General features: G+C 35.6%; 2 protein-coding genes across 2 annotated transcripts; both read right to left on the reverse strand.

Annotated features, from left to right (window-relative positions):
• Positions 1–3153: 3153 nt before the first annotated feature.
• Positions 3154–8059, reverse strand: LOC141718806 (uncharacterized). The gene is made up of 6 exons (XM_074521187.1): positions 7529–8059; positions 6922–7440; positions 5329–5909; positions 4565–5244; positions 4193–4438; positions 3154–3656 (listed from the first exon to the last, which is right to left on the reverse strand). The coding sequence occupies exons 1-6, from the start codon at positions 8057–8059 to the stop codon at positions 3154–3156; spliced, it is 3060 nt and encodes a 1019-aa protein (XP_074377288.1).
• Positions 8060–9356: 1297 nt separating this feature from the next.
• On the reverse strand, positions 9357–13337 carry LOC141718679 (amino acid transporter AVT6A-like). Its single transcript, XM_074521060.1, has 6 exons — positions 13146–13337; positions 12238–12741; positions 11927–12079; positions 11260–11463; positions 10437–10902; positions 9357–9860 (listed from the first exon to the last, which is right to left on the reverse strand). Exons 2-6 carry the CDS (start codon positions 12665–12667, stop codon positions 9725–9727), a joined length of 1389 nt encoding a protein of 462 aa, XP_074377161.1. The 5' UTR covers positions 12668–12741; positions 13146–13337; the 3' UTR covers positions 9357–9724.
• Positions 13338–23258: the final 9921 nt, after the last annotated feature.

The following is a 23258-nucleotide window of genomic DNA, read 5'->3' on the forward strand; positions in this document are numbered from 1 at the left end:
CCTTTGTTGATCACAAATGCTGATACTTCAAATACTGATGATCAAGTTCTGACAACTACTTCTGATGTGATAGTCCAAGCTGGAAGCCAAGAGTCACATAAGTTTTTGCAGACTTTGAAATTCAAAGGAAAGAAAGCAACATTCTTCTACAAAGATCCCAAAATTTAATCTGTTGATGAAGAATTGGCCAAGAGATTATTCCTTAAGGATAATCCAGGAGTGGATTTAGAGGAATTAAGAGAAGAAGAAGCTAAATTTGCTGCTGAGAAGAGCAAACCCAATCAAAAGCTTCTGATGCTAAAAAGCCACCAAGGCCAAAAGAAAAGGGGATTGTGATAAGAGAAAGCTTTGCCACAGAGATTCTTAGATCAAGTACTAGATCTCAAACTACTACTGATCCCAAAGTCAAGGGAAAAGGAAAATTTGGGGAGACAGTCAAGAAACAGAAGATGAAGATTCCTCAAATTCTGATGGATCCTGTGTGCAAGATGGTTCAAGTCTTTGATGATACTGCTGCTGAAGATGAAATAGTTAAAACTCTGAAGAGAAAGAGGATGACAGAAGAATCTAAGACAACCTATGACATAGCTCAAGTTGTTCAGACTGAAGATATTTCAGAACAACAAGCTACAGATGAAACTGCAAATTCTGACCAATTCATCAAGACATCAACCTCTGACACTGCTCAAGTTGACATAGACAGCTTAACATTAGAAGACAAGAAGAAGCTGCTATGGAACAAGTCTATTCCAGTTCAGACTAAGACAAATCAGATGTTGAATCAACTTGCAGCATTTGGGGTAAAAGCCAAGCAAGCTAGAGACACTTCTGGATTAGGTTCCGACAGAGAGAAATTCCAGACTGGGATAGAAGTTGATATTAGAGATCCATTCACATTAACTGACAAGCCATTTGAAGAGATCACACAGAAGCACCTTGAAAAGTGTTTTCTGCTCAAGTAGTGATGGATACTCATGATGATTATGAAGTAAAAGAGAAATTGATCTTATTTCTGATTGATGGCAGAACTTATAGATTATCTGAATCTGATGTGCTGAAGAAATCTGTCAAAGAGCTCCAATATATTCATTATCTACTGGAGGTAAATTCTGATGTTATAAGGAAATGGTCAGAATATATTCTGAAGACAATAAGAAATTTACTCAGAATATTTGGTGCAAGAATGACAAAGTATACTCCAATGATGACTGAGGATGATGGAAGAGAAATTCTTATGAAGAAGAATTCTGCTAAGGTAGAATTAATTCTGAAAGGAAGATGCTTATGCTATAATGAAGATTCTACACATCCAAGGGTAATCAGACTGGGAGATGGACTTGAAAGAACTCTAATTTATGCACTCAGAGCTGCCATATATCAGATTGGTGATACTGAAGATGAAGAACTGCAGCAAGTCAAAGCTCAGTTACTTGAAGTTAAAAGAAATGCAGAAACCCAGATGGTATCAGACTTTGTAAGGAATCATTTTGGATTCAGGCTGATTCAGTGAATTTGGTTAAAGCTACGTGTACTGTAAGGTGTATTTAGCTGTTTAAAATAATATCTCATTGCATTTGTACTTAAATGTTTTTGACATCATCAAATCTGTTAACTTGCATATTTTTCATAATTTATAAGTTGGGGGAGATTGTTAGATATATTTGTGATGTCATGTCTAATCTGATTTGTTTAGTTTCAGAACTTAGTATCAGAACTTAACTGAAAATCAGAACTTACTGAAGACAGGAAGTTATCATAACTTAAGGCGTCAGAACTTATATCAGGACTTAAGTGCGGGTACACTTCAGATAAGGAAAACAACTGATTTATAGGAGAGGATCTGGATTAAACAAGTAAAGATATGCATGAAGAATTAGACAGCTATAGGACTGCAGTAGATAATCTCCGATTGATGTATTCTAGGAAATAGAATCATTATCATATCAATTAGGAGATATCTTGTAACATTGTAGTATATAAACACAGATTAGGGTTTACACTATAAGTGTTATCATTCACGAGAATATTATTTATTGTAACCCTAGCAGCTCTTAGTGATATCATACATCACTGAGAGAGTAGATTAAACCTACTGTAACAGAGTTTGAAATATTGAATAAACTTGTTTTTTGTTACATACTTGTGTTTATAATCGAATTGATTGTAGATACTATATTCAACCCCCTTCTATAGTATGATTGAGGCCTAACACTAAGTTCTCTAATGGAATTTGACTTATCGATAACTCAGAGTTCTCTAATGAATGTTGACTTGTCGATAACTCAGAGTTCTCTAGTGAAGAAATGACTCGTCGATATCTCCAATCTTCATGTCTTCAATTTGGCTTGTCGATATCTCTCTGTGAGTTCTCTATAAGCTTTTCTAACTTCTCGATAAGTCATTTGGAGTTCTCGAGTGACTTCTCTATAACACTAAATCTGTGACTTGTAGAGATCTTTGACTTAGAATATTTTTATCCAAACAGATTTATTCAACTTCAAGCTTCTTCATAATTCTTCTGAGTCATGATCTTCTTCCAGATAGAATCCTTAGGCTTGATACTGTTTAAATAAAAAGACTCCAGTCTGCTCTTTTACATTTTTACAGACTTTAAATGTTACAAGTACAAATGCAAACTAAGATTACAATACAACTTACTTAGGCTTGTTAATTTGACTTAGTCTTGTTAAAGTATAAGCATGTCTTGCACAACAGCTGCTGTCCAGTAAGGAAAATGAGGATCAGACATAAAATGACTTAAATGTTGAACACAGAAGGCAAGATCAGGTCGAGTATGTGTGAGAAAATTGAGTTTCCCAACTAATTTTCTACACAAAGATGGATCAGGAATTGGAAGACCTGTTTTGTGAAGAAGTTTGACATTTAAATCCAAAGGACTAACTATAACAGTATAATCTGTAGGATCAAACTCATCGAGCAATTCCAAAGTAAATTTTCTCTGTAAAATACTATGCCATCAGAGACATGATTAAACTCAATGCCCAGAAAATAATGGACGGGGACAAGATATTTGATTTTGAAGGTTGAATCAAGAGCTTGCTTGACTGAAGTGATCTCAAACATATCATTTCCCACAACCAGTATATCATCAACATAAACAGCCAGAAAAACAACGGAAGAACCTGACTTCTTTTAAAACATTTTTAGTTTCATGTACACATCCTCATGTAAATCCCCGTGAAGAAAAGTGTTATTAACATCAAGTTGTGACATATGCCACCCTTTCTTAACAACAACAGCAACTAATGTCCTTATGGTGGTCATTTTGACAATAGGGGAAAAAGTTTCCGTGTAGTCTACACCCAATTTTTGTGTAAACCCTTTAACAACTAATCGTGCTTTATAGCGTTCAATTGATCCATCAGCATGACGTTTGATTTTAAATACCCACTTACATGAGATTGCCTTCTTACCAGGTGGGAGAGGGACTAGTTCCCAAGTTTTATTAGCTTCTAATACAGAAAATTCTTTAGCAATAGCATCCTGCCATTCATGATATTTAATAGCCTTTTTATATGAATGAGGTTCAGAGACAGGAGTAGAAAGGAACTGAGAAACATTATGGTAGGATGAAACAGGGACATGAAGTAAGGGATTAGTGCAAAGAGATGGAATTGTGCAAGCACAAGTAGCAGCTGTACAAGAAGACTGCTATGGATGGATGTAATCTTGTAATTAGGATGGAGGTTTAATGGATCTTGTAGAATTTCTTAAAGGAAGTTCAGGATTAGGTTGAACAAAGGACTGGGAAGGCAGAGAAAAATCAGATGATGAAGTTGAGAAAGAGGTGTTGGAACAGAGAATTGTTCTATAGAAGTAAAGTCAGATACAGGTAAAGGGAGGCAGTGAGAAAGCATAAACATTTACTTACAAATAAAGAAGAAGATACCATGTAAACATTGCAATGAAGAAGAAGATACCAAGTAAAAATTGTAATGTAGAAGAAGATGTTTATCAATGAAAGAGAGCAAAATCTTATTTACTGAATTGTTTGTTAAATCTGGAATGCTGTATAATATGTTATTTAAATACAGATTAAGAGGGAAAATCTGTTACTAACTAACTCGTTGACCCTCGTTGACTATTTACAGTAATCAATAAATAGAAAAGAAACTGTGATGTCATGTAACACTCCCAACACTCCCCTCAAGTTGGAGGGAGGTTTGCAGACCCAACTTGCCAATAATAGCATGATGCTGTAGACCAGTTAGGGGTTTAGTTAAAACATCATCCAACTGATCTTTAGTTGGTGTATAGCTGAGAGTGATGAGACCAGAACTGAGCTTTTCCCGGACAAAATGACAGTCGATGTCAATATATTTGGTGCGTTCATGATATACCAAATTCTTAGCAATGTAAATTGCATCTTGATTATCACATTTAATTGGAACATGTATAACACCAGGTACCTCAAATTCTGTTAACAGACGTGACGATCAAGCGAGTTCAGCAGTGATTCTTCGAAGGGACCTGTATTCAACCTCTGCTGACAATAGAGAAACAATATGTTGTTTCTTAGATTTCTAGGGGATAATATTGTTACCAAGAAGAATGACAAAACCACTGACAGATCGTCTAGAGTGAGGACAAGCTCCCCAATCTGCATCACAATAACCTTGAATAGAAAAGGAAGGAGTATTGCTGAAAAATAACCCCTGAGCTGGATCATTCTTTAAATACCTTAGGACATGTAAAGTTGCTGTCCAGTGAGGCAAACGAGGATCAAACATAAACTGACTTAAATGTTGAACACAGAAGGCAAGATCAGGTCGAGTATGTGTGATGAAATTGAGTTTCCCAACTAATTTTCTATACAAAGATGGATCAGAAATCGGAAGACCTGTTTTGTGAAGAAATTTGACATTTAAATCCAAAGGACTAACAACAACAGTAGAATCTGGAGGATCAAACTCATTGAGCAATTCCAAAGTAAATTTTCTCTGAGATAATATTATGCCATCAGGGACATGATTAAACTCAATGCCCATAAAATAATGGACAGGGCTAAGATCTTTGATTTTGAAGGTTGAATCAAGAGCTTGCTTGACTGAAGTGATCTCAGACATATCATTTCCCATAACCAATATATCATCAATATAAACGGCCAGAAAAAATAATGGAAGAACCTGACTTCTTGTAGAAAAAAGAGTAATCATTTTTAGACGTGTTATACCCTCTATCAAGTAGAAAATCACGAAGCTTAGAGTGCCATTATCTGGAGGCCTGTTTAAGGACATTTAAGATTTTAAGAATTTGCAAACTAGAGTTGAATCGGATAGTTGAAGACCAGGGGGTGGTTTCATGTACACATCATCATGTAAATCTCCGTGAAGAAAAGCGTTATTAACATCAAGTTGTGACATATGCCACCCTTTCTTAACAACAACAACTAATGTCCTTATGGTGGTCATTTTGACAACAGGGAAAAAAAATTCCGTGTAGTCTACACCCAATTTTTGTGTAAATCCTTTAACAACTAATGATGCTTTATAGCGTTCAATTGATCCATCAACATGATGTTTAATTTTAAACACCCACTTACATGAGATTGCTTTCTTACCAGGTGGAAGAGAGACTAGTTCCCAAGTTTTAGCTTCTAATACAGAAAACTCTTTAGCAATAACATCCTTCCATTCAGGAAATTTAATAGCCTCTTCATATAAATGAGGTTCAGAGACAGGAGTAGAAAGGAACCGAGAAACATAGTGGCAGGATGAAACAGGGACATGAAGTGAAGCATTAGTACAAAGAGATGGAATTGTGCAAGCACAAGTAGCAGCTTTACAAGAAGACTGATATGGATGGATGTAATCTTGTAAGTAGGTTGGAGGTTTAATGGATCTTGTAGACTTTCTTAAAGGAAGTTCAGGATTAGGCTGAACAGAAGACTAGGAAGGCAGAGAAAAATTAGATGATGAAGAAACATGATGAGTGTCTGGAATAGGATTAGGAGATGGTGATTGAGAAAGAGGTGTTGAAACAGAGAATTATTCTGTAGAAGTAAAGTCAGATACAGGTAAAGGGAGGCAGTGAGGAGAGGAAGAAGTAACATAAGGAAATATAGTTTCATGGAAAGTAGCATCCCTGGAAATATGAACAGTGTGTGTTTCTAAGTTTAAAATTTGTATGCCTTTTTCCCAAATGGATAACCTAAAAAAATATATGGGATAACTCTGGAAGAGAATTTGTTTCTATGAGCAGAAGTGGTAAAATAAAGCTTAAACAACTAAAGGCTCTAAGATGTGTGTATGTAGGTTTAGGACAAAACAGAATTTCATATGGAGAGAGACCTTTAAGAACAGTAGAAGGCAATCTATTTATGAGATAGGTAGAAGTTAAGACACAATCTTCCCAATATTTAATTGGTAAATTGGATTGAAAAAGTAAGGCCCTTGATGTTTCAAGTGAATGTTTATGCTTTCTCTCCACAACACCATTTTGTTGTGGAATATATGCACATGAAGTCTGATGTATTATTCCTTTAGATTGAAAGAAATTACTGGCACTGAGACCTAGTTATAGAGCATTGTCTGTCCTAATAGTTTGAACAGTAGTGGAAAACTGAGTTTCTACCAAGGCAACAAAGTACTTGATAAAATTGAAAGCATTACTTTTACTACTTAAAAAGTGAGTCCAAGTAACTCTGGAAAAGTCATCTACAATGGTCATAAAATATTTATATTTGTTGTAGGTTAAAACTTGATAAGGACCCCAGATGTCAACATGTATTAATTGAAAACACCTAGTTGTAGTAATAGAACTATGAGGAAAAGGACGTCTTTGCTTTCTGGATTTTACACAAATACCACAAGCATCAATGGTATGATGAGAATCAGTATTACATAAGGACAAAGTTTTCAATTTGTAAAGAGGTAAATGCCCTAATCTGGAGTGCCATACAGAAACAGTGCTATTATGGTATGATTTCTCAACATTATTACAATATTGTGGAGAAGAGAAAGATGAGATTCCAAGCATGGAGTCAGGAACAACATGTGAAAAGAGATATAACCCTTTGTTCAATTTACCAAGTGCCAGAGGCATCTTCAGAGAAGAGCCCTGCAGAAAGCAACCATCATGAGAGAAATGTATGGTGCAATGAAGTTGTTCAGTCAATTTGTGAACAGACAGCAGATTAAATTTGAAGTGTGGAACAAACAAAACATTTTGTAAAATCAAGTCAGGTGAAATGGGTACTGTTCCTATGGAAGAGATAGTTATTGTATGACCATTAGGTAAAGAAACTGTTATAGGTTGAGCTAAAGGATTTATAGAAGAGAATAAGGATTTATGAGCACACATGTGATCACTTGCTCCACTATCTATTATCCATGTAATGTAATTACTATTTATTAAACAAGCAGTGTGAGCAGAATTACCAGCAAAGTTCACAGAGGATGGAGCATTAGAATCAGAAACCTGAGCAGACTTGAGCAGATTGATTAATTGAGAATATAAATATGGAGATAAATCAACATTACCAGAAGTGCCAGCTGAGAAGCATTACTAGAAGTGCAGAAGGAGTGCCAGGAGAAGAAACACCATTGTTATTATTAGTATCAGCAACTTCCACATGTGCAACCATTCTTTTAGGTTTAGTAAACTTGAAATCAGCAGGGAAACCATGAAGCTTATAGCATTTATCAATAAGATGTCCAGGTTTCTTGCAATAGTTGCAATGCAAAATGGATTTCTTAGATTCAAAATTAAATTTCCTTCGAAAACCTTGAGAAGAACCAGACTGAAACTTTGTATTAACAGCCAGAGATGCTGAGTCAGACATGAAATGAGCACCAGATTGGATTTCCCTTTGTGATTCCTCTTGAAGTAAGATGTTGTAGACTTGACCAATGGATGGTAATGGTGAAGACATGAGGACATAACCTCGCATGACAGAATAGGTGTCGTTCAAGCCCATTAGAAATTGTATGACTTTCTGATCTTGCTGCAATTTGGATAGTTTCTGTGCAACTCCACATTTACAGCCACAAGAACATAATGGAGCAAGACATAAGCCTTCAATATCATCCCATAACATCTTGAGTTTTGTAAAATAGTCAGAAACACTATTATTTCCTTAAGACAATTCACTTAGTTCCTTGTGAAGTCCAAACAACTGAGTTCCATTAGAAATCCCATCTCGTTCTTCTAATTCGATCCACATGTGATGTGCAATATCACAATATATCACACTGCGACCGATAGACTTGGAAAGGGCACCAAGAATCCATGAAATGACCATGTCATTGCATCTTGACCAGCTTTTTAAAGAGGGACAACAAATAGAAGGTTTACACAATGAACCATCAACAAAGCCAAGCTTATTACGTGCAGAAAGAGCAATAGACATTGACCTTTTCCAATTACTAAATCCAGTGCCATCAAAAGATTCGATGACAAGTTCATATGTAAAAATAATGGATTGTCTTGTTGCGAACTGAAATTGCTTGTTTGGAAAGTATTTTGAGTTTCAGGCGTATTAGAACGCTTAATAGTGTGAGAGGACGAGCTATTAGCTATGATAATTGTGCTAAAGAAAGACAGAAAAGTATGCACCAAAGGTGTTTGATAATATGTCAAAGAGAGATTTCAGATAAACAAACATTTTTTCCCTTGAATCAATGTGTACTAGCACAAATAACACTCATCAACACATTCAATACGTTCAATCAAGTCCAGATACTTAATTCGAACGTAAACAGACCAAACAAGATCAAAATCAAGTTGAAATGAAGATAAACATGATTTTGCAGAAAAGGATGAGAAAATGATGATTATACATACAAATTGTGTATATATCTCAGATTATGACCAGATAAGAATGAAATATGAAGATTATAGATGCGGAAATGAAAATAAAATGGAACTTTATAGATGAATTTCAACTAAATTGATGTATCGAACTTATCTAATTCACCATTGATGAAGATCGATGAAATTGATGAAGATCGTTGAAGCTTTTATGCTCTAATATCATGTAAACATTGCAATGAAGAAGAAGATGTTTATCAATGAAAGAGAGCAAAATCTTATTTACTGAATTGTTTGTTACATCTGAAATGCTGTACAAGATGTTATTTAAATACAGATTAGGAGGAAAAATTTGTTACTAATTAACTCGTTGACCCTCATTGACTATTTACGGTAATCGATAAATAGAAAAGAAACTGTGATGTCATGTAACACTCCCAACAGTAAGTAGAGAGTATGGGATGGTAAGATGCCGACAGATCTTTTCCTACTCGTGCAAGTAGAAAGAGTGTTTTTTTGTAAAAGGTTCTGTTTTTTAGGAAATCGAAGAGATACCAAAAATGCAGCTGAAAATAGTACAAGACTACAAGAGAAAACCAATATTTAACAATCTGGCTACAAAGCGTTCTGACAGGGACAGCAATATCAAATACACAGATCGGTAACCATCAAATTGCTTAGCCATTTTTCTAGATTTAAACAGAGATGTGATACAATAATGCGTCGGGTAGGGAACATTAAGACCCACAAAACAGACAAATATTGTTACATACACTTTGAGAAGGCAAATAAGCCTCATAACAAGTAGCATAATGTACTTCATATTATACATGCATCATCAAGCTCCCGGGAAAATGGAACTCGTAACTCAATCAAGACAATCATGCCTGGAGCACTGTCTTGTAATGACGTCAAATCCTGTTCTTAATGTAGCATTGTCGGAGGATATCATTCACTGGGGAGATCCAGTTTTCTTAAACAATGCATATGCATCACTATATATGGCCACCACATTTGAGAAGACAGCGAGTACAATCATGAAGATGCACAAAATCTTGTCTTTCTTTGTTGCTATTCCATGATGATCCCTAAAATAGAAGCTTATCATTAGTTACTTGTGATCATTTGCAAAAATAAATATATGATGAATTTCCTATAGTATCCTTTTTAAACGAAGACATACTAATTTTTTTTATGTGATAAGCTGCATGCTTTAGTTAGTTTCAGTGTAGGCAATATTCAGTTTTCTCTTCCATTCGTATGTCGAACTTAAAGATAACTCTTCACCAACAACCAGAATACACAGCCCAATTAAATATTACCATTCTTTAGTTTTCTGTTATTTCCTCTTCTAGTTATGGAAGATGAATAAAGAAAAGTTAAACTAACATGCATTTGTGGATACAAGGCAAATTCCAATAGGACAGAATGTCTTATCTTCAAGTTTCAACAATAAGTTACTAGTTTGTTTCATGTCAAGGCCTTAATGGAAAAATTTGTGATTAAGATGGTACCAAATGTTGAGACGAACATCCATGTTGGTGAGGTATCCGACAAAACAATACTGGGTTAAGTATTCTCTTACGCAAAGTTCAAAGTCGCAAAATGCATATCTTAAGTTAACAGTTACTCATGATTCCAGTAGTAAATAGAAGAAAACATACCCCAGAGTCACAGCAGCAGGAAAAATGAATCCAATGCAAACAGCAGCAGTTGCTCCAGTAAACTGGAAAGCATCCCAGATGCTAGGTATAAAATTTGCACCCAAGAAGATAAGACCAATGAGGCCAATGCTGATTACTGCAAACCTCATATTACTCAAAACTAAAGGCCTCGCAGATGGGAAAAGGAGTCCATCCAAATTTAATCTTAATGGAAAAAACACAATAGGAAAGACAAGCATCAAGTGGGCGGCATAACTAACACGAACAACATCACTTAGTACTGAGCTAAATGGAACTCCAAGATTTGTGTCAAAGTTGGCAAGTACATCATCGAGAGTTGCGTCACCGAATAGGAGAAATCCAAAAAGGCTTATCATTACATACACGGTCGAGCAGAGAGCTAGTGAAGATCTCACAACTCCTCTTATTTGCTTTCTGTCCTCAAGTTCATTTTCTATTGTGTGAACTGCAGAATTTGAATTATGTTAAAAAATGCTGGGGTAAAAAAAAAACTACTTTGCAATTACTAATATTGATCACGAAGCCATGACTCAAGCTTCCTAGGAAGCATATATGTACAAGAGATGTGTGATAGCATTGATGGTAGATAATAATATTTCATTCCGGGGTACCTCTTCAGTTTCTATGTGGCTCAGGACTCGGTAGCTCTAGTGATGAAACAACATTCAAGTATATAGTGTATAAATGCCTCATGCTTGTCTTATTTAAGTTACCCTACGGTGCATTTACATACTAATGACATAAGCCTTTTGTGTAAGTTGCATTAAAAGTAGATACAACATAATTACAAAAGCTTAAGTACCATTGTAATGGCAGATGTATGCTGTAACAAGAACAGGAACTGCAGTAAATAGTTTAAGGGCTGAAGTGAGATCAGTAGCTTCTGGAAGCAATCTGGGCATCATGACATTCCCACTCAACAACTTGTAGACGGTGATTCCTGCTGTGACAACTAGAAAGACAACCGCCAGAGCCACTGATAATGCAGATGTATATCTCAACGAATCTGCAAGTACAAATATGCCACCCCAAAATAAATTCAGAAAAAGAAGATGATAACGGGTACTTTGAATCATATAACTGTATACAAATTATACCATGTCCTAATGCATGGCAGTGGATTATTATATACCATAGGCATTTACTAGGTTTTAAATAATAGCTTACGACTTGCACAAAACCAGGACCTTTTCTCTTATATTTTACAGCTCGAGGCCCCGCTGATACAAATAAATTGCATCATGAGATAGCATAAACTCAAGCAACTATTTGACAAATTATAGGATTGGAATAACAGGATTACAAGAAAGAAAAGCAAAGTGTCAAGTCAAAACTCTAGATTGTACTTTGATTTCAAACAAAGCAAAAAAGAATTATGCGAACAACATATGATACAGAACCAGGTAAATAAGGAGTCATTTCAGAAAGAACAATTTTCTTGTTTTATCAACTTAAAAGAGAAAACTAACCAATCCGCTTTAAACTTGCCAATGGAGCAAATATTCCCAGCGTTGTGACAAGAAGAACAATGGTACGACCATTCCACCATTGCATCCCAAACCACCCTTCCAGAACACCGGCATGGTGAACTCCACTTGAAGTTGTTCCAGAAAGCACATCACCTGCAGATCATGTTTACATTACAGCATTAAAAGTGAAAACTGTAGAACATACATGTTATAGAGATTAAGATATCTTAGACTAACTAAACTTAAAAAACCAGAATATAAAAAGAAACTAAACAAATTAAACATGCTCAATACTAGAGAAAGACAATTACCTATTATAATCATGTATACAACAAGTACACCAATGTTATTGACTAAAACGCATACTTGCAGTAACATTCTCCCATACTTCCCAAAGGCATCATTCATAACACCTCCATAGGAAGTATTCTTCCCAGCCCTGCTAAACCTAAGTAGCATCTCAATAGAAGCATCAGTCAAGAATGCCATAAACACAATCATAGAAATCCCAAGTGCAAGACCCAAGACTTTCATAGTAGCAGGCAAGGACATAATTCCAGCACCAACAATCGTGGTGGATAAATTAAAAACTGCCCCGGTATAGGAAGCCCCGTTAAACTCATCAAATCCTCCATCTTCCACTTGCTTAGTCGGTAACAGAGGCACTTTCTCATCAACAATTACTTGCTTGTTCTTTCTTGACCTCTTCTCTTTAGTTGGTTTAGGGCTTCCAATCGTCATTTTCTTCTAAATTATCGAAATTTATTCGACCTTACACAAACAGCTCGAACCCCTCAATTTAAACAATACAAGACCTGTACAGGTAACTTCAGAATTAGCTTCAATTTCAACACATAAGCCTCATAATTCAATATCATTTTCTATATATCTTTCAACATCTTATCAAAAATCATAACTTTATACACTCAAATAACAAAAACTTACCCAAGTCAGTAATTCTTCAAGGGACAAGTAAAATGAGATAACTTAATTTTTTTTAACTAATCAAGTAAGAACACTAATCACATACTCCAACTTCACAAATGTTTCTAAATTCAAAGAAAACATAAAGGAGATAGCTTTCAAATAATTAAACCAAACTGACAACTACACGACATATTAGAATCACTTGTTTCATATACAATTGACAAGAAAATAGAAACCCCAATACTTCAAATAATAATACAAGAAAAAAACACAGAACAGAAGTAAATGTTACCTGATAGCCAGGTAGAAATGGATAAATCTTGAACACCTCTTCAAAGCAGATAGAGAGAAAGGGGGGGTAAGAATTTAAGGGGGTGTCTGAATGCACTTATATATACACACAATTATAGAGAGGTTGAAGAAGATGATGAGGGTGAAAAATAAGAAAGTATATAATTGACTGGACCACAAAATTTTCCCCAGTTTATACTTGACAGGTGTATCTGACATCATGCGGGTGAATTTAACGTAAACAATCAAAGATTACTCACGTGCCCGATTACAATGCATATCGTCCATATACGATTAAATGATGCGGAATCTAATATTCTAGGAGGATTTTGGTATATTTTTAAATAAATGGTATTAAGAAGAGTAAATCTATCTCAGCAGGCAGTTAATTATATGAAACTATCTTGAAATTCTAGGGATATCTGTAATGAAACTCCGAGAATATTAGATTCATATAATTATACCAAAATTAAAAATATACCAAAATTCTCGGAGAATATTAGATTCTGCATCATTTATTCATAAAATTTAAGAATATGGACTATATACATTGTAATCTAAAAGCACCATTTGGAATTTGAGAATATACCAAAATTACAGATATATTTTACAGGATATCTATAATTTTGGTATAGTAATTATACCAAAATTATATGAAACTCTCAAACAAGATTAAATGAAAGATATTCTTCTGAGATGTGAGAATCTATCTGGGCAGGCAGTTAATTATTGTAAATCGAGTCTTGTTTTCAGCCCTAATACGTCTGAACAGGATCGAGCTAGTGTCTGCGAGAAGCTGCAGGTGCAAGAAGTTGACAAACCTGGTAAGTACTTGGGGATGCCGATATGCGTGCGTTTAGTTTATTGCAGGGATAAGGTTGAGAAACGTTTACAAACATGGAGTAATAAGGAGTTATTCAAAGGAGGTAATTTGTTAAAATCTGCTGCACAAAGTATCCCAAACTTTTAGATGAGTTTGTTCCTAATCCCAACCAATCTGTGTGAAGGTATGGAGTGAAGGATAAATGCGTTCTGGTGGGGACATAGACAAGCTAAGCAGGGGGTTTAGTGGATGGCTTGGGAAATGTTGTGTATGCCAAAAACTAACAGAGGATTGGGGGTTCGAAGTCTTAAGAGTTTTAATCTGGCTATGTTGGCAAAACAGGGTTGGAGAATTCTAAATGATTGCAATTCTTTAGTGTCTGCAATTATGAAGGCAAAATATTTTCCGCATACTGATTTTCAGAATGCACAGGTGAGGTAGAATGCAAGTTACGTATGGAGGAGTATTATGAGTGCACAAAATGCTATTAAGAGAGGTTCAAGGCGAAAGATTGGAGATGGGATGAGTACAAATGTATGGGGTGTGCAGTGGTTACCAGATGCTGAAAATGGTTGTTTAGTGTCAGATATGCCACAACAGTTGCGAGATAGTAAGGTTCAGGGTCTCATGAATAGTGCAAGGAATGAATGGGATATAGAAATTCTACGGGATATCTGTAATGAAAGGGATGTGGATCTTATTTTGAGAGTTCCAATACCAATTAGTAAGCGTCCTGATATGTGGTTCTGGTTATTAGAAGATAGCGGGAAGTTCTCAGTTCGTAGTTGTTATAGAAGTTTGCAAGGGGAGTTCAGTAGTGTCAACTCGAAATTTTGGAAGCGTTTATGGTCTCTGAAAATGCCTGGGAAGGTAATAAACTTTTCTTTGGCGTGTTTGTAGAGGGTACCTACCAACTATGCTAGCGTTACACATGAAAAGAGTTAGTGTTGAGATACAATGTCCTTGGTGTCACAGTAGCCCAGAAACAGACACTAATGTGCTGCTTAAGTGTGAATTTCCTAGAACAATATGGTTCACTTCGGGGGTACAACAACTTATACAAACAACGGTGGATAGTAATGCAGCTATAATTTTGGAGAAAATATTCGAGGTGGGTACAGGGGAGCAGTGTGTGTTAGTAGGAATGATCTGCTGGAGCTTATGGAACAGGTGTAATAATTGGGTTTGGGAAAAACGACCGGATCTGTATTTGGGGTTTAGGCTTCGGCTTTGAATCTGCTGCAGGATTGGCGTGAGGCACAGGAGAATGATAGGACGACGAATACATAGAGTGTAGTACCGGTTCGAGTATGGTCTGCACCACCTGGAGGATGGTTGAAGGCGAATGTAGATGCTGCAGTTTTTCAGGACGGAACGATTGGCATTGGTTGTGTGGTTCGGGACTCGAATAACCAGTTTGTAAGTGCTCGATGCAGAAAAGTTGTTGGGGGCATGGTGTGGCGCCCTCCAAACCCGGGTCAGAAGTTTGGGGTCCGCCCAAACACCTTAATTATAACCTGCTTATAACAATAATAAAGATAATAATAATAATAATAATATATGCAATGACCCTACTTACCAATCACCACGGACCGCAACAGGTTAAAGTATGCACACAAGCCAAACACACTAATATATTACAAACCGTTCAAATCCCAACTATTTCAAATTCAAACTGAGTATTAAACATTATTACAAACTTTTACAAACTTAAATTATTCCAAAAGAAGCCTACTAGCTCAGCTTTCTCAACCTGAACCCCTAGCTCTCGCGCTGGACTGGGGATCCTCTTTACCAACTGGTTCCTTTTTAACTGGAAAGAATATAAATAACATCGCACAAATGAGATAACTAGCTCAGCAAGTCACAATGACAAAACTGAGAATAATGATCATTAGGTGAATATGTTTATGATATCAAGTGAACAATGGATTATGATTTAGAATTGGATATTATACTTTTAATTTAAAAACCAAGGTTAGGCTGCTGATCAGTCACGCACTAACCTCGAGCAAGGCACACAGCATTGCTCTAACTACTGGATCCAAGGCACACATTGGCCTAACTTGACCATTATATGGTCTGACCACGAATCTGGTCTACAATTTTATAAAAATAATCCAATTCTAAAATAATAACAGAATATGCAATAATAAACAATAACCGAAATCATTAACAACAATAAATGTTTAACAATGAAAGGGTTTAAATCCTTGTAAGGATCAACAAGGTACTTTTAAAGCTTGAATGCTGGGTAATGAAAGAATTGGATAACAAAGGAAACAATGTTTCAGGGTTTCAAGGATTTGGTCTTTCAAAGCATAAGATATCATGGATTGAGTATATAATAATTCAGTTCAGTGTCTGGTATTTAGTTTGTATGTATTTGTGGAGTAGTATCGTAGATTTGTGGTTCTTGTTTGGGTATACAATAATCAATGGATTAGAAAGAATATGGTTCATAGCTCAAGAACAATAACTGAAATCAGGATTTAGATTTCCGTGCTTCAAAGCACTTGCAATGTCAACAAGACTATCAAAAATTACAATATCTCGAGAAAGTTCAGAACACTTGCCTGATATTAGCTTACTATCCTGCACTTGCTTTCAATCACAATCGTCTTACTCCTCAACTACCTGTTTCCCTTTCCTACGCCTTGCCTCTTCTGCTCACATATCATAAGCATCTATCAATAATTTACTCACGGAATTCTATTCAACACATACTTCTATCTACCCTTCGTTTTACCCAAATCCGATTAACGGATTGAAAGTTATGCGATAATCAAGTAAACACCGAATATATAGACCGATAGTCAATTAACAAGTCACATGTAGCACATAATACATCACGTAATCAATGATATATTATTTATAAAGAAATCTCAGGTCATAAATAGGCTTTCTGGTATTTAAAATAATTTTTAAAACATTTTTCGGAATTAAAACGGGTCGTTGGATCAATTTCGGGTTAATAAACAGGGTTAGGTTGGCCCATTCTGGCTCCGAAATAATTTTTAGAATAATTATCGAGCCTTGGAAATAATTTAGAATAATATTTTAAAGCTCGAAACTATTTTTCAGAATTTTTAAATCATTTTTAAATAATTAAATCTAATTAAATAATTAATTAAAATCAATTAATAATTAATTAAATCAATTAATCAATTAATTTTCGAATTAATTGACCAATTAATCAATTAGAAATTAACTGAAATTAATTAACTAATTAATTTAGATTTATTTGTGAATTAAAAATAATTTTCAGAATTAAAATAATAATTTTTAGAATTTTCAGAAATTAAAAACAAATTTTTATAATAAAAATAAATAAGAAATATGATTTTTAAACATTTTATAAACATGAATCCTAAATTTGCAAAGTCTGGAAACCTCAGGGACCTAACTGCATCGTTTTCAAAACTATAGGTACTAAACTATAATTTTTCAGCTCTTCACCGGAAAACAGTCGGGTTCGCCGGAGAACACGTTACCGACGTCCTCACCCCACCAACACCTCCAGATCACATCTACACAACATCAGGAACACAACTATGCAATCAATTCATCCTAACAATCCCTGAGTTGGCCGGAATTTGGCCGTGAAGTTTTCCAGTTTCCGGCGAACATCGGAAAACTTCAAAACACAACTCCCTTCTCTACAGACCTCGTTGGTTCATGAAACTTATACGACTAGATTGCAAATTTCACAGAGAACACAACCCACTATAACACATCATCAATCTATCACAGAATAAGAAACCCCCAAATTTCAATTAAGAACATTCATACGGGTTATAAACCCTAATTTTGAAATTCGAAAATCAAACTCAAATTTGAACATGTTATTGAACTCCAAATCAGACGTATGACATATGAAAATCATCAGGAAAACAAGCTCTACAACATGCAATCATCAAATCATACAAACAATCATCCGAACAAAAATTCATATTTTTAATAAAATAAATTCGAAAATAAATAAATTTTTAGAAAAATAACCTTGATTTCTGCAGTGAAACAAAGCTCAGAATCTGATAGAACACTTCAAATCCTTCGTTTTGGTTACTCAAGCTTTGAAAACAGAGATCGGTAACGCCTTCGTTTTGCTGTTTGATTCTTAGAACAGTTTTAAGAAATTAGGGCTTTTCTCTGAAAATTATATAATTAACTATCTGCAAATGATTTTGATACGAAATAAAATACGGTAAAAGGCTATTTATAATTATGGAAAATTTGTATCCCGTTGGATCATTCCGGATATAAAACGGTACGTTTATTTGTAAAAACTGATCCAAACGGTATCGGTTTTTGGGATAATTATCCAAATTAGTACAATTTGTACTGCGGTCTTGGTCTCAGCGCTTGGTTACACGTATTACGAAGTGATAATTGGGATAGTTTAATAAAAAGCTCCCGTTTATCGAAAATACGGGTTTTATTGATTTACCGAAATGAATATTGTATCGAAAATGTTGCGCCGGGACCCGCGCAGGACAAACCGTAAGCCGGATCGAAAAAGTCGAAACATGGAAAATGCTCGGAATATTACAATTAGGTTAGGAAGGAGTTCTCGAAAGAGTTTCGGGTTCCAAAAACGTAACAACGGTTGACGTCGGTTGGTTCCCGTTTTTATAAAATAGATTTTAATTACCCGGAAAAAGATTTTAGAAATTTCATATGATTCTTATAAATCCATAAACCAACATAAAAATAATTAGGAAGATATGACAATTATCTATATTTTATTTTGGACATATAAAAATTAAAATACTTAATTAATATTATTTTTGAATATTCAAGTACAGATAACACTTAACAATTAACTCACAGAATAGATACTGAACACACATAATAATATCAAAAATACTTACACGATATATCCCGGATATTACATCCTTCCCCCCTTAAAAGGATTCTGTCCTCAGAATCTCCTAGTTCATTTTCAACAGATATACAATGTAGCTTAGTTTTCTCTAAGTCAATCAACTTATCTTCTAACACAACATTTCTATTACTTAAAAACAGATTGTTCTCTTTAATCCTACTATTTTCTTTAGCAAGTGATTTAAGAGACACACGCAAATGATACAATTCAGTAGACATGTTATTAAAAGCATCATTGCACTCTTCTTTAGTAAGCTGTGTTAAATCAGTAGTGATTACCTGGTTGCTTGATGAACTAACTTCATTTTCCTCAGAATCAGCCATGAGAGCCAAGTTGACATATTCCACATCTTCATCCTCTTCTTCTCCATCAGCTGCCCAGTCTTTTTCTTGAGTAATGAAAGCCCTCTCCTTTTGCTTGAGCAGATCAAAATATTTCTTTTTGTAATCTACTTGGTCAAATTTCTTCTTTTCAGAAGTTGGCTTTCTGCACTCACTTGCAAAGTGTCCACTTATACCATAATTGAAACACTTGAACTTGGATTTGTCCACCATGTTCTTATGAGGTTTAGTGGCTCTAGTGTTTTTCCTAAATTTCATCTTTGCAAATCTCCTGGACAGAAATGCAAGATGCTCATCAATACCATCAGAGTCATCTTGGCTGGAGTTGTCTTCATTCTCAGCAACTTGCTCCTTACCCTTGCTTGATTCTGATTTGCTTGTGCCATCTTTGGAGTTTGATGTAGATCTCACAGTTTCTTGTCTGCATTCTTTCTCATTTTCAGCTACCAAGGCAACTGAACCTCCTTTCTTTCTTCCCTTCTCCAATACCTCATCCTGTTCCAGCTCTAGTTCATAAGTCTTCAAGATTCCATATAAATTTTTCAAGAGAGAAGTCCTTATAATCTTGAGAGTTTCTCAAGGAGACAGTCATGGGTTTCCATTCCTTTGGTAAGGATCTTAAAAATTTAAGATTTGAATCTTTCACCTGGTACACTCTACCATACAGCTTCAGTCCATTCTACAGCTTTTGGAATCTATTGAATGTGTCATTTAAAGATTCATTTTCTTCAAAATGAAAATACTCATACTGTTGAATGAGAAGCTGCATTTTGTTTTCTTTTACTTGTTCTGTACCTTCACACAGTAGCTGAACTGTGTCCCAAACCTCTTTGGCAGTTGTGCAATTTATCACATTATCAAACATATCCTTGTCAAGACCATTAAACAAAATGTTCATAGCCTTCTTATCCTTGTGGACTTCTTCTGTGTCTTCCATTGTCCATTCTGCTCTAGGTTTTGGAATGGATTGACCAACAGCAATTGTGGCCGTAGCAACTGTGGCTACTTTGTGGGGAATCTGAGGACCATTCTCAATGCAGTTTACATAACCTTCATCTTGGGAGAGTAGATGAAGGTGCATTTTCACCTTCCAATGGTGATAACTGTCTTTGTCAAGAACTGGGATTTTTACTCCAATATCCTTCTTACTCATCTTTGTTAGTTTCCAAGATCTTTAAACTCTTTGTGTGTCAAGAGCTTGCTCTGATACCAATTGTTATTCCTAGTGGACTAACAATGAGATTTACAGAAGGGGGGTTGAATGTAAATCTCAAAACTTTTTCTATTTTTGAGTAGTTTTAAAGGCTTTGTGTTCAAGATAAACAAGTGTGTGAATTGCTTTAAGCTAATACAGACAGATATATATTCAAGCACTAATGTAAAGAACACAACAGACCTTAAAAACTTTTCTGGTGGATTGTTGTTCCACCAGAGATGGTATTTCAGAAAATCTGTGATTCTAGATGTTGATCACAGCTGCATCCTAGTACAAACTAGATAATTTTTCTCTCAAGATTTTTCTAAATAGCACTGGAAAAATTCTTATCTAATTACTAGCTGCTACTTGGTTTATATATTACCAAGTGTACAAGTGAAGACAAAGATAAAAATACAATAATAAAATAAGTTCTCCACTTGTTTCTTCTCCATATCACTCAAGTACTTTGTTGACTATTGCCTCTTTGTACTAGAGTAGAACGGCTGCTTTTTCTGATGTTCCTGAAATTAGGCTTCCATATTTCAGTTATCTCTGTCAACCCATGTGCCTCTGTCTGCTTTTACAACTACCACTTATCAACTGCTATTTAACAGAACATCCGTTGAAGCCGTCATCCGTTGATGGCTTTATCCGTTGATGTGTTAGCAGTTGAAGCTCTATCTGTTGAAGCTTTGGAGACATCCGTTGTAGCTTTGTTTCTCATCCGTTGAAGGTCTTTAAGATATCCGTTGATACCACTTCATTTATACAAAATTACAAGGCATGAAATATTTACAATTGGCCTTCCTATTTGCATATCTTCTAGTAGTCAACATGACTTATATTTTCTCTCAACTTCTAAGAATTATATCTTAAATACAGAGACCGAAATGTGCTACAACACTAGACTTATTTCTAAGTAAAGCTGCACCATCAACGGATAGCCAAAGTGGTCTTATCCGTTGAGGCTACAAACACTAAACTTCTACTTAAGTGTTTTGTTAAACATATCATCAAACTAATGCACATATATTCCTAACAATCTCCCCCTATTTATGTCTATAAGAATTGTAGACATAAATTCAGGGTTAACTTGATGATAACAAAACACTTAACAAATATATGAATTGAAACTAAGTAGAAATTTAAAAGTGCTGCAAAAGTGTATGTACTAGGAGGTAATTGAAGATTTACAGAATTTCCAAGGGTGCTCCTCTAGTCTGAGCAAATCATCTTTTTCTTCTTTGTTCCCTTGTTTTCTTTCCTAGCCCTTTTTCATTTTCCTCAATTTGGAGTTGGAGTTGTCTGTAGAATTCAGCTTCATCTTCATCACTGATATCCAACTTAGATTGCATTTCCTTGAGAGTTTCATTGCTGGTAATCTTGAGTTGGTCTTCAAGTCTGAAAAATCTTCTGACTCCTTTATCATCTCTAAATTCCATCAACCAATGAGGTGATTTATGGATTGTAATTCCCCTTTCTTGAATGAGTAAAGTTCTGGGCAAAGCATTGGGCTCCCTCCAAGTTTTCCTTATGTTGGCAATCTTGTTGAGAATTTCAGTCTTGGCAGTCCTGGTAAAGCCAGAATCCTTTTGTATGGCTGAAAAGACTCTGATCAAGGTAGAGTAGCCTTCATTCAGAATCCTGTAGAGAGGCCATGTTCTTTCCCCAGCTCCTTTGTATCTGAACACCAATCTCTCTGGTAGCTGTCTGTAGGCAGCTATTCCCCTTACATCCTCCAGCTCATCCAGATAGAGTTCAATGTCTGAAATTTCTTTTATGTCACAGATGTGAACATAATCATCTTTAGAAATGGGTGGCTTAGGCTTAGGTTTTTGTTTTTGAGTGAATTTCTTAGAGGTTAGGGGAGGTGTAGATTTGGATTTTCTTTTCTGTTTCTTTGGTAGTGGAAGAGTGGTTAAAAAGGTAGGCAATTTGATGGTGTCCCAATCAATAGGTTCCTCTTTTGGGATGATTAGTTCACCATGGATGTTTATAGTGGGATCATCAACACAAGGTTCAGGTATGGAAGGTAGTGGTTTAGATATTGATTTAGTTTCTTCAGTGTTATCTTCACTCCTTCTATGTGCCTTGGCCTTTCTTCTGTTTCCCTTCTGCCATTCCTCTCTTTCCTCCATACTCTCACCAAATATACTCCCAAAAACCTCATCTAGGTTTGCAATCTTGTTTTCACCCCTGACTTCAATTCCTTTCTCTCCTACAACTTGACTTGACTTTAGCTGTTGTTCAAGCTTTGCTTGTGCTCTTTTGTCAGCCTTGAGTTTTTCAGCTTCTTTCTTAAACCTTTTGGTTTCTTCCCTCTTGGCCTTTGGAAATTTGGGATGTCCTTGCATCACACAGATACTCTTTCCCTCTCTAAAGATAATGGCCATTTTCATTCTTTCAACTATGTCCTTGGTCTCCTTGTGCTTTTTGATGTTAGCACCCAAAACTTTGTCTTCATCAGGCTTTGGAAGAGGAAAGTCCACTTCTTTCATCTGAGCAAAGTCTAGGGGGTTCTTTGTGGAGTCCTTGCTGGATCTAGTGTTGGGCTTGAGAACTATAGGTTTTAGATTCTTGAAAGAAGTCTCTCCAACCTTATTCCTCCTTTCTGGCTTGTGCTCCATAATGATTGGTTCAACCTTTGTGCTATGTTTCACAGATATTGATTTATCTTGTGTTGAGCCAAACACTTGTTGCACCCTTTCATCAATTCTCCTCCTTTGCTCTTTCACTTGAATTTCAGCTGCTGCTAGCTGGATTAGGTCAATTCCATCAGGCTTTCCTTTGATTTGCATAATTGGAGAAGTAGTGATGGCAGGAACTAGCACTTTAGATATCTGGATTTTTGTAGATGGCTCTCC

The sequence above is a fragment of the Apium graveolens genome, chromosome 4 (genome assembly GCF_009905375.1).
Source record: "Apium graveolens cultivar Ventura chromosome 4, ASM990537v1, whole genome shotgun sequence".
Lineage (NCBI taxonomy): Eukaryota > Viridiplantae > Streptophyta > Magnoliopsida > Apiales > Apiaceae > Apium > Apium graveolens.

Bases quoted from the DNA above. Each gene is read 5' to 3' on its own strand.
- LOC141718806 (XM_074521187.1), bottom strand. From the start codon at position 8,059: ATGTTATGGGATGATATTGAAGGCTTATGTCTTGCTCCATTATGTTCT. The intron at 7,441-7,528 runs GTAATGCTTCTC...AAGTCTGCTCAG, and splicing joins GCACTCCTTCTGCACTTCTA to GTTTCTGATTCTAATGCTCC. The intron at 3,657-4,192 runs GTCTGCAAACCT...CTTCTTGTACAG, and splicing joins TGCTATTATTGGCAAGTTGG to CTGCTACTTGTGCTTGCACA.
- LOC141718679 (XM_074521060.1), bottom strand. From the start codon at position 12,667: ATGACGATTGGAAGCCCTAAACCAACTAAAGAGAAGAGGTCAAGAAAG. The intron at 11,464-11,926 runs GTTAGTTTTCTC...TTGTACTTGCAG, and splicing joins GGCAAGTTTAAAGCGGATTG to ATTCGTTGAGATATACATCT. The intron at 9,861-10,436 runs GTATGTTTTCTT...CTTCTATTTTAG, and splicing joins CCTGCTGCTGTGACTCTGGG to GGATCATCATGGAATAGCAA.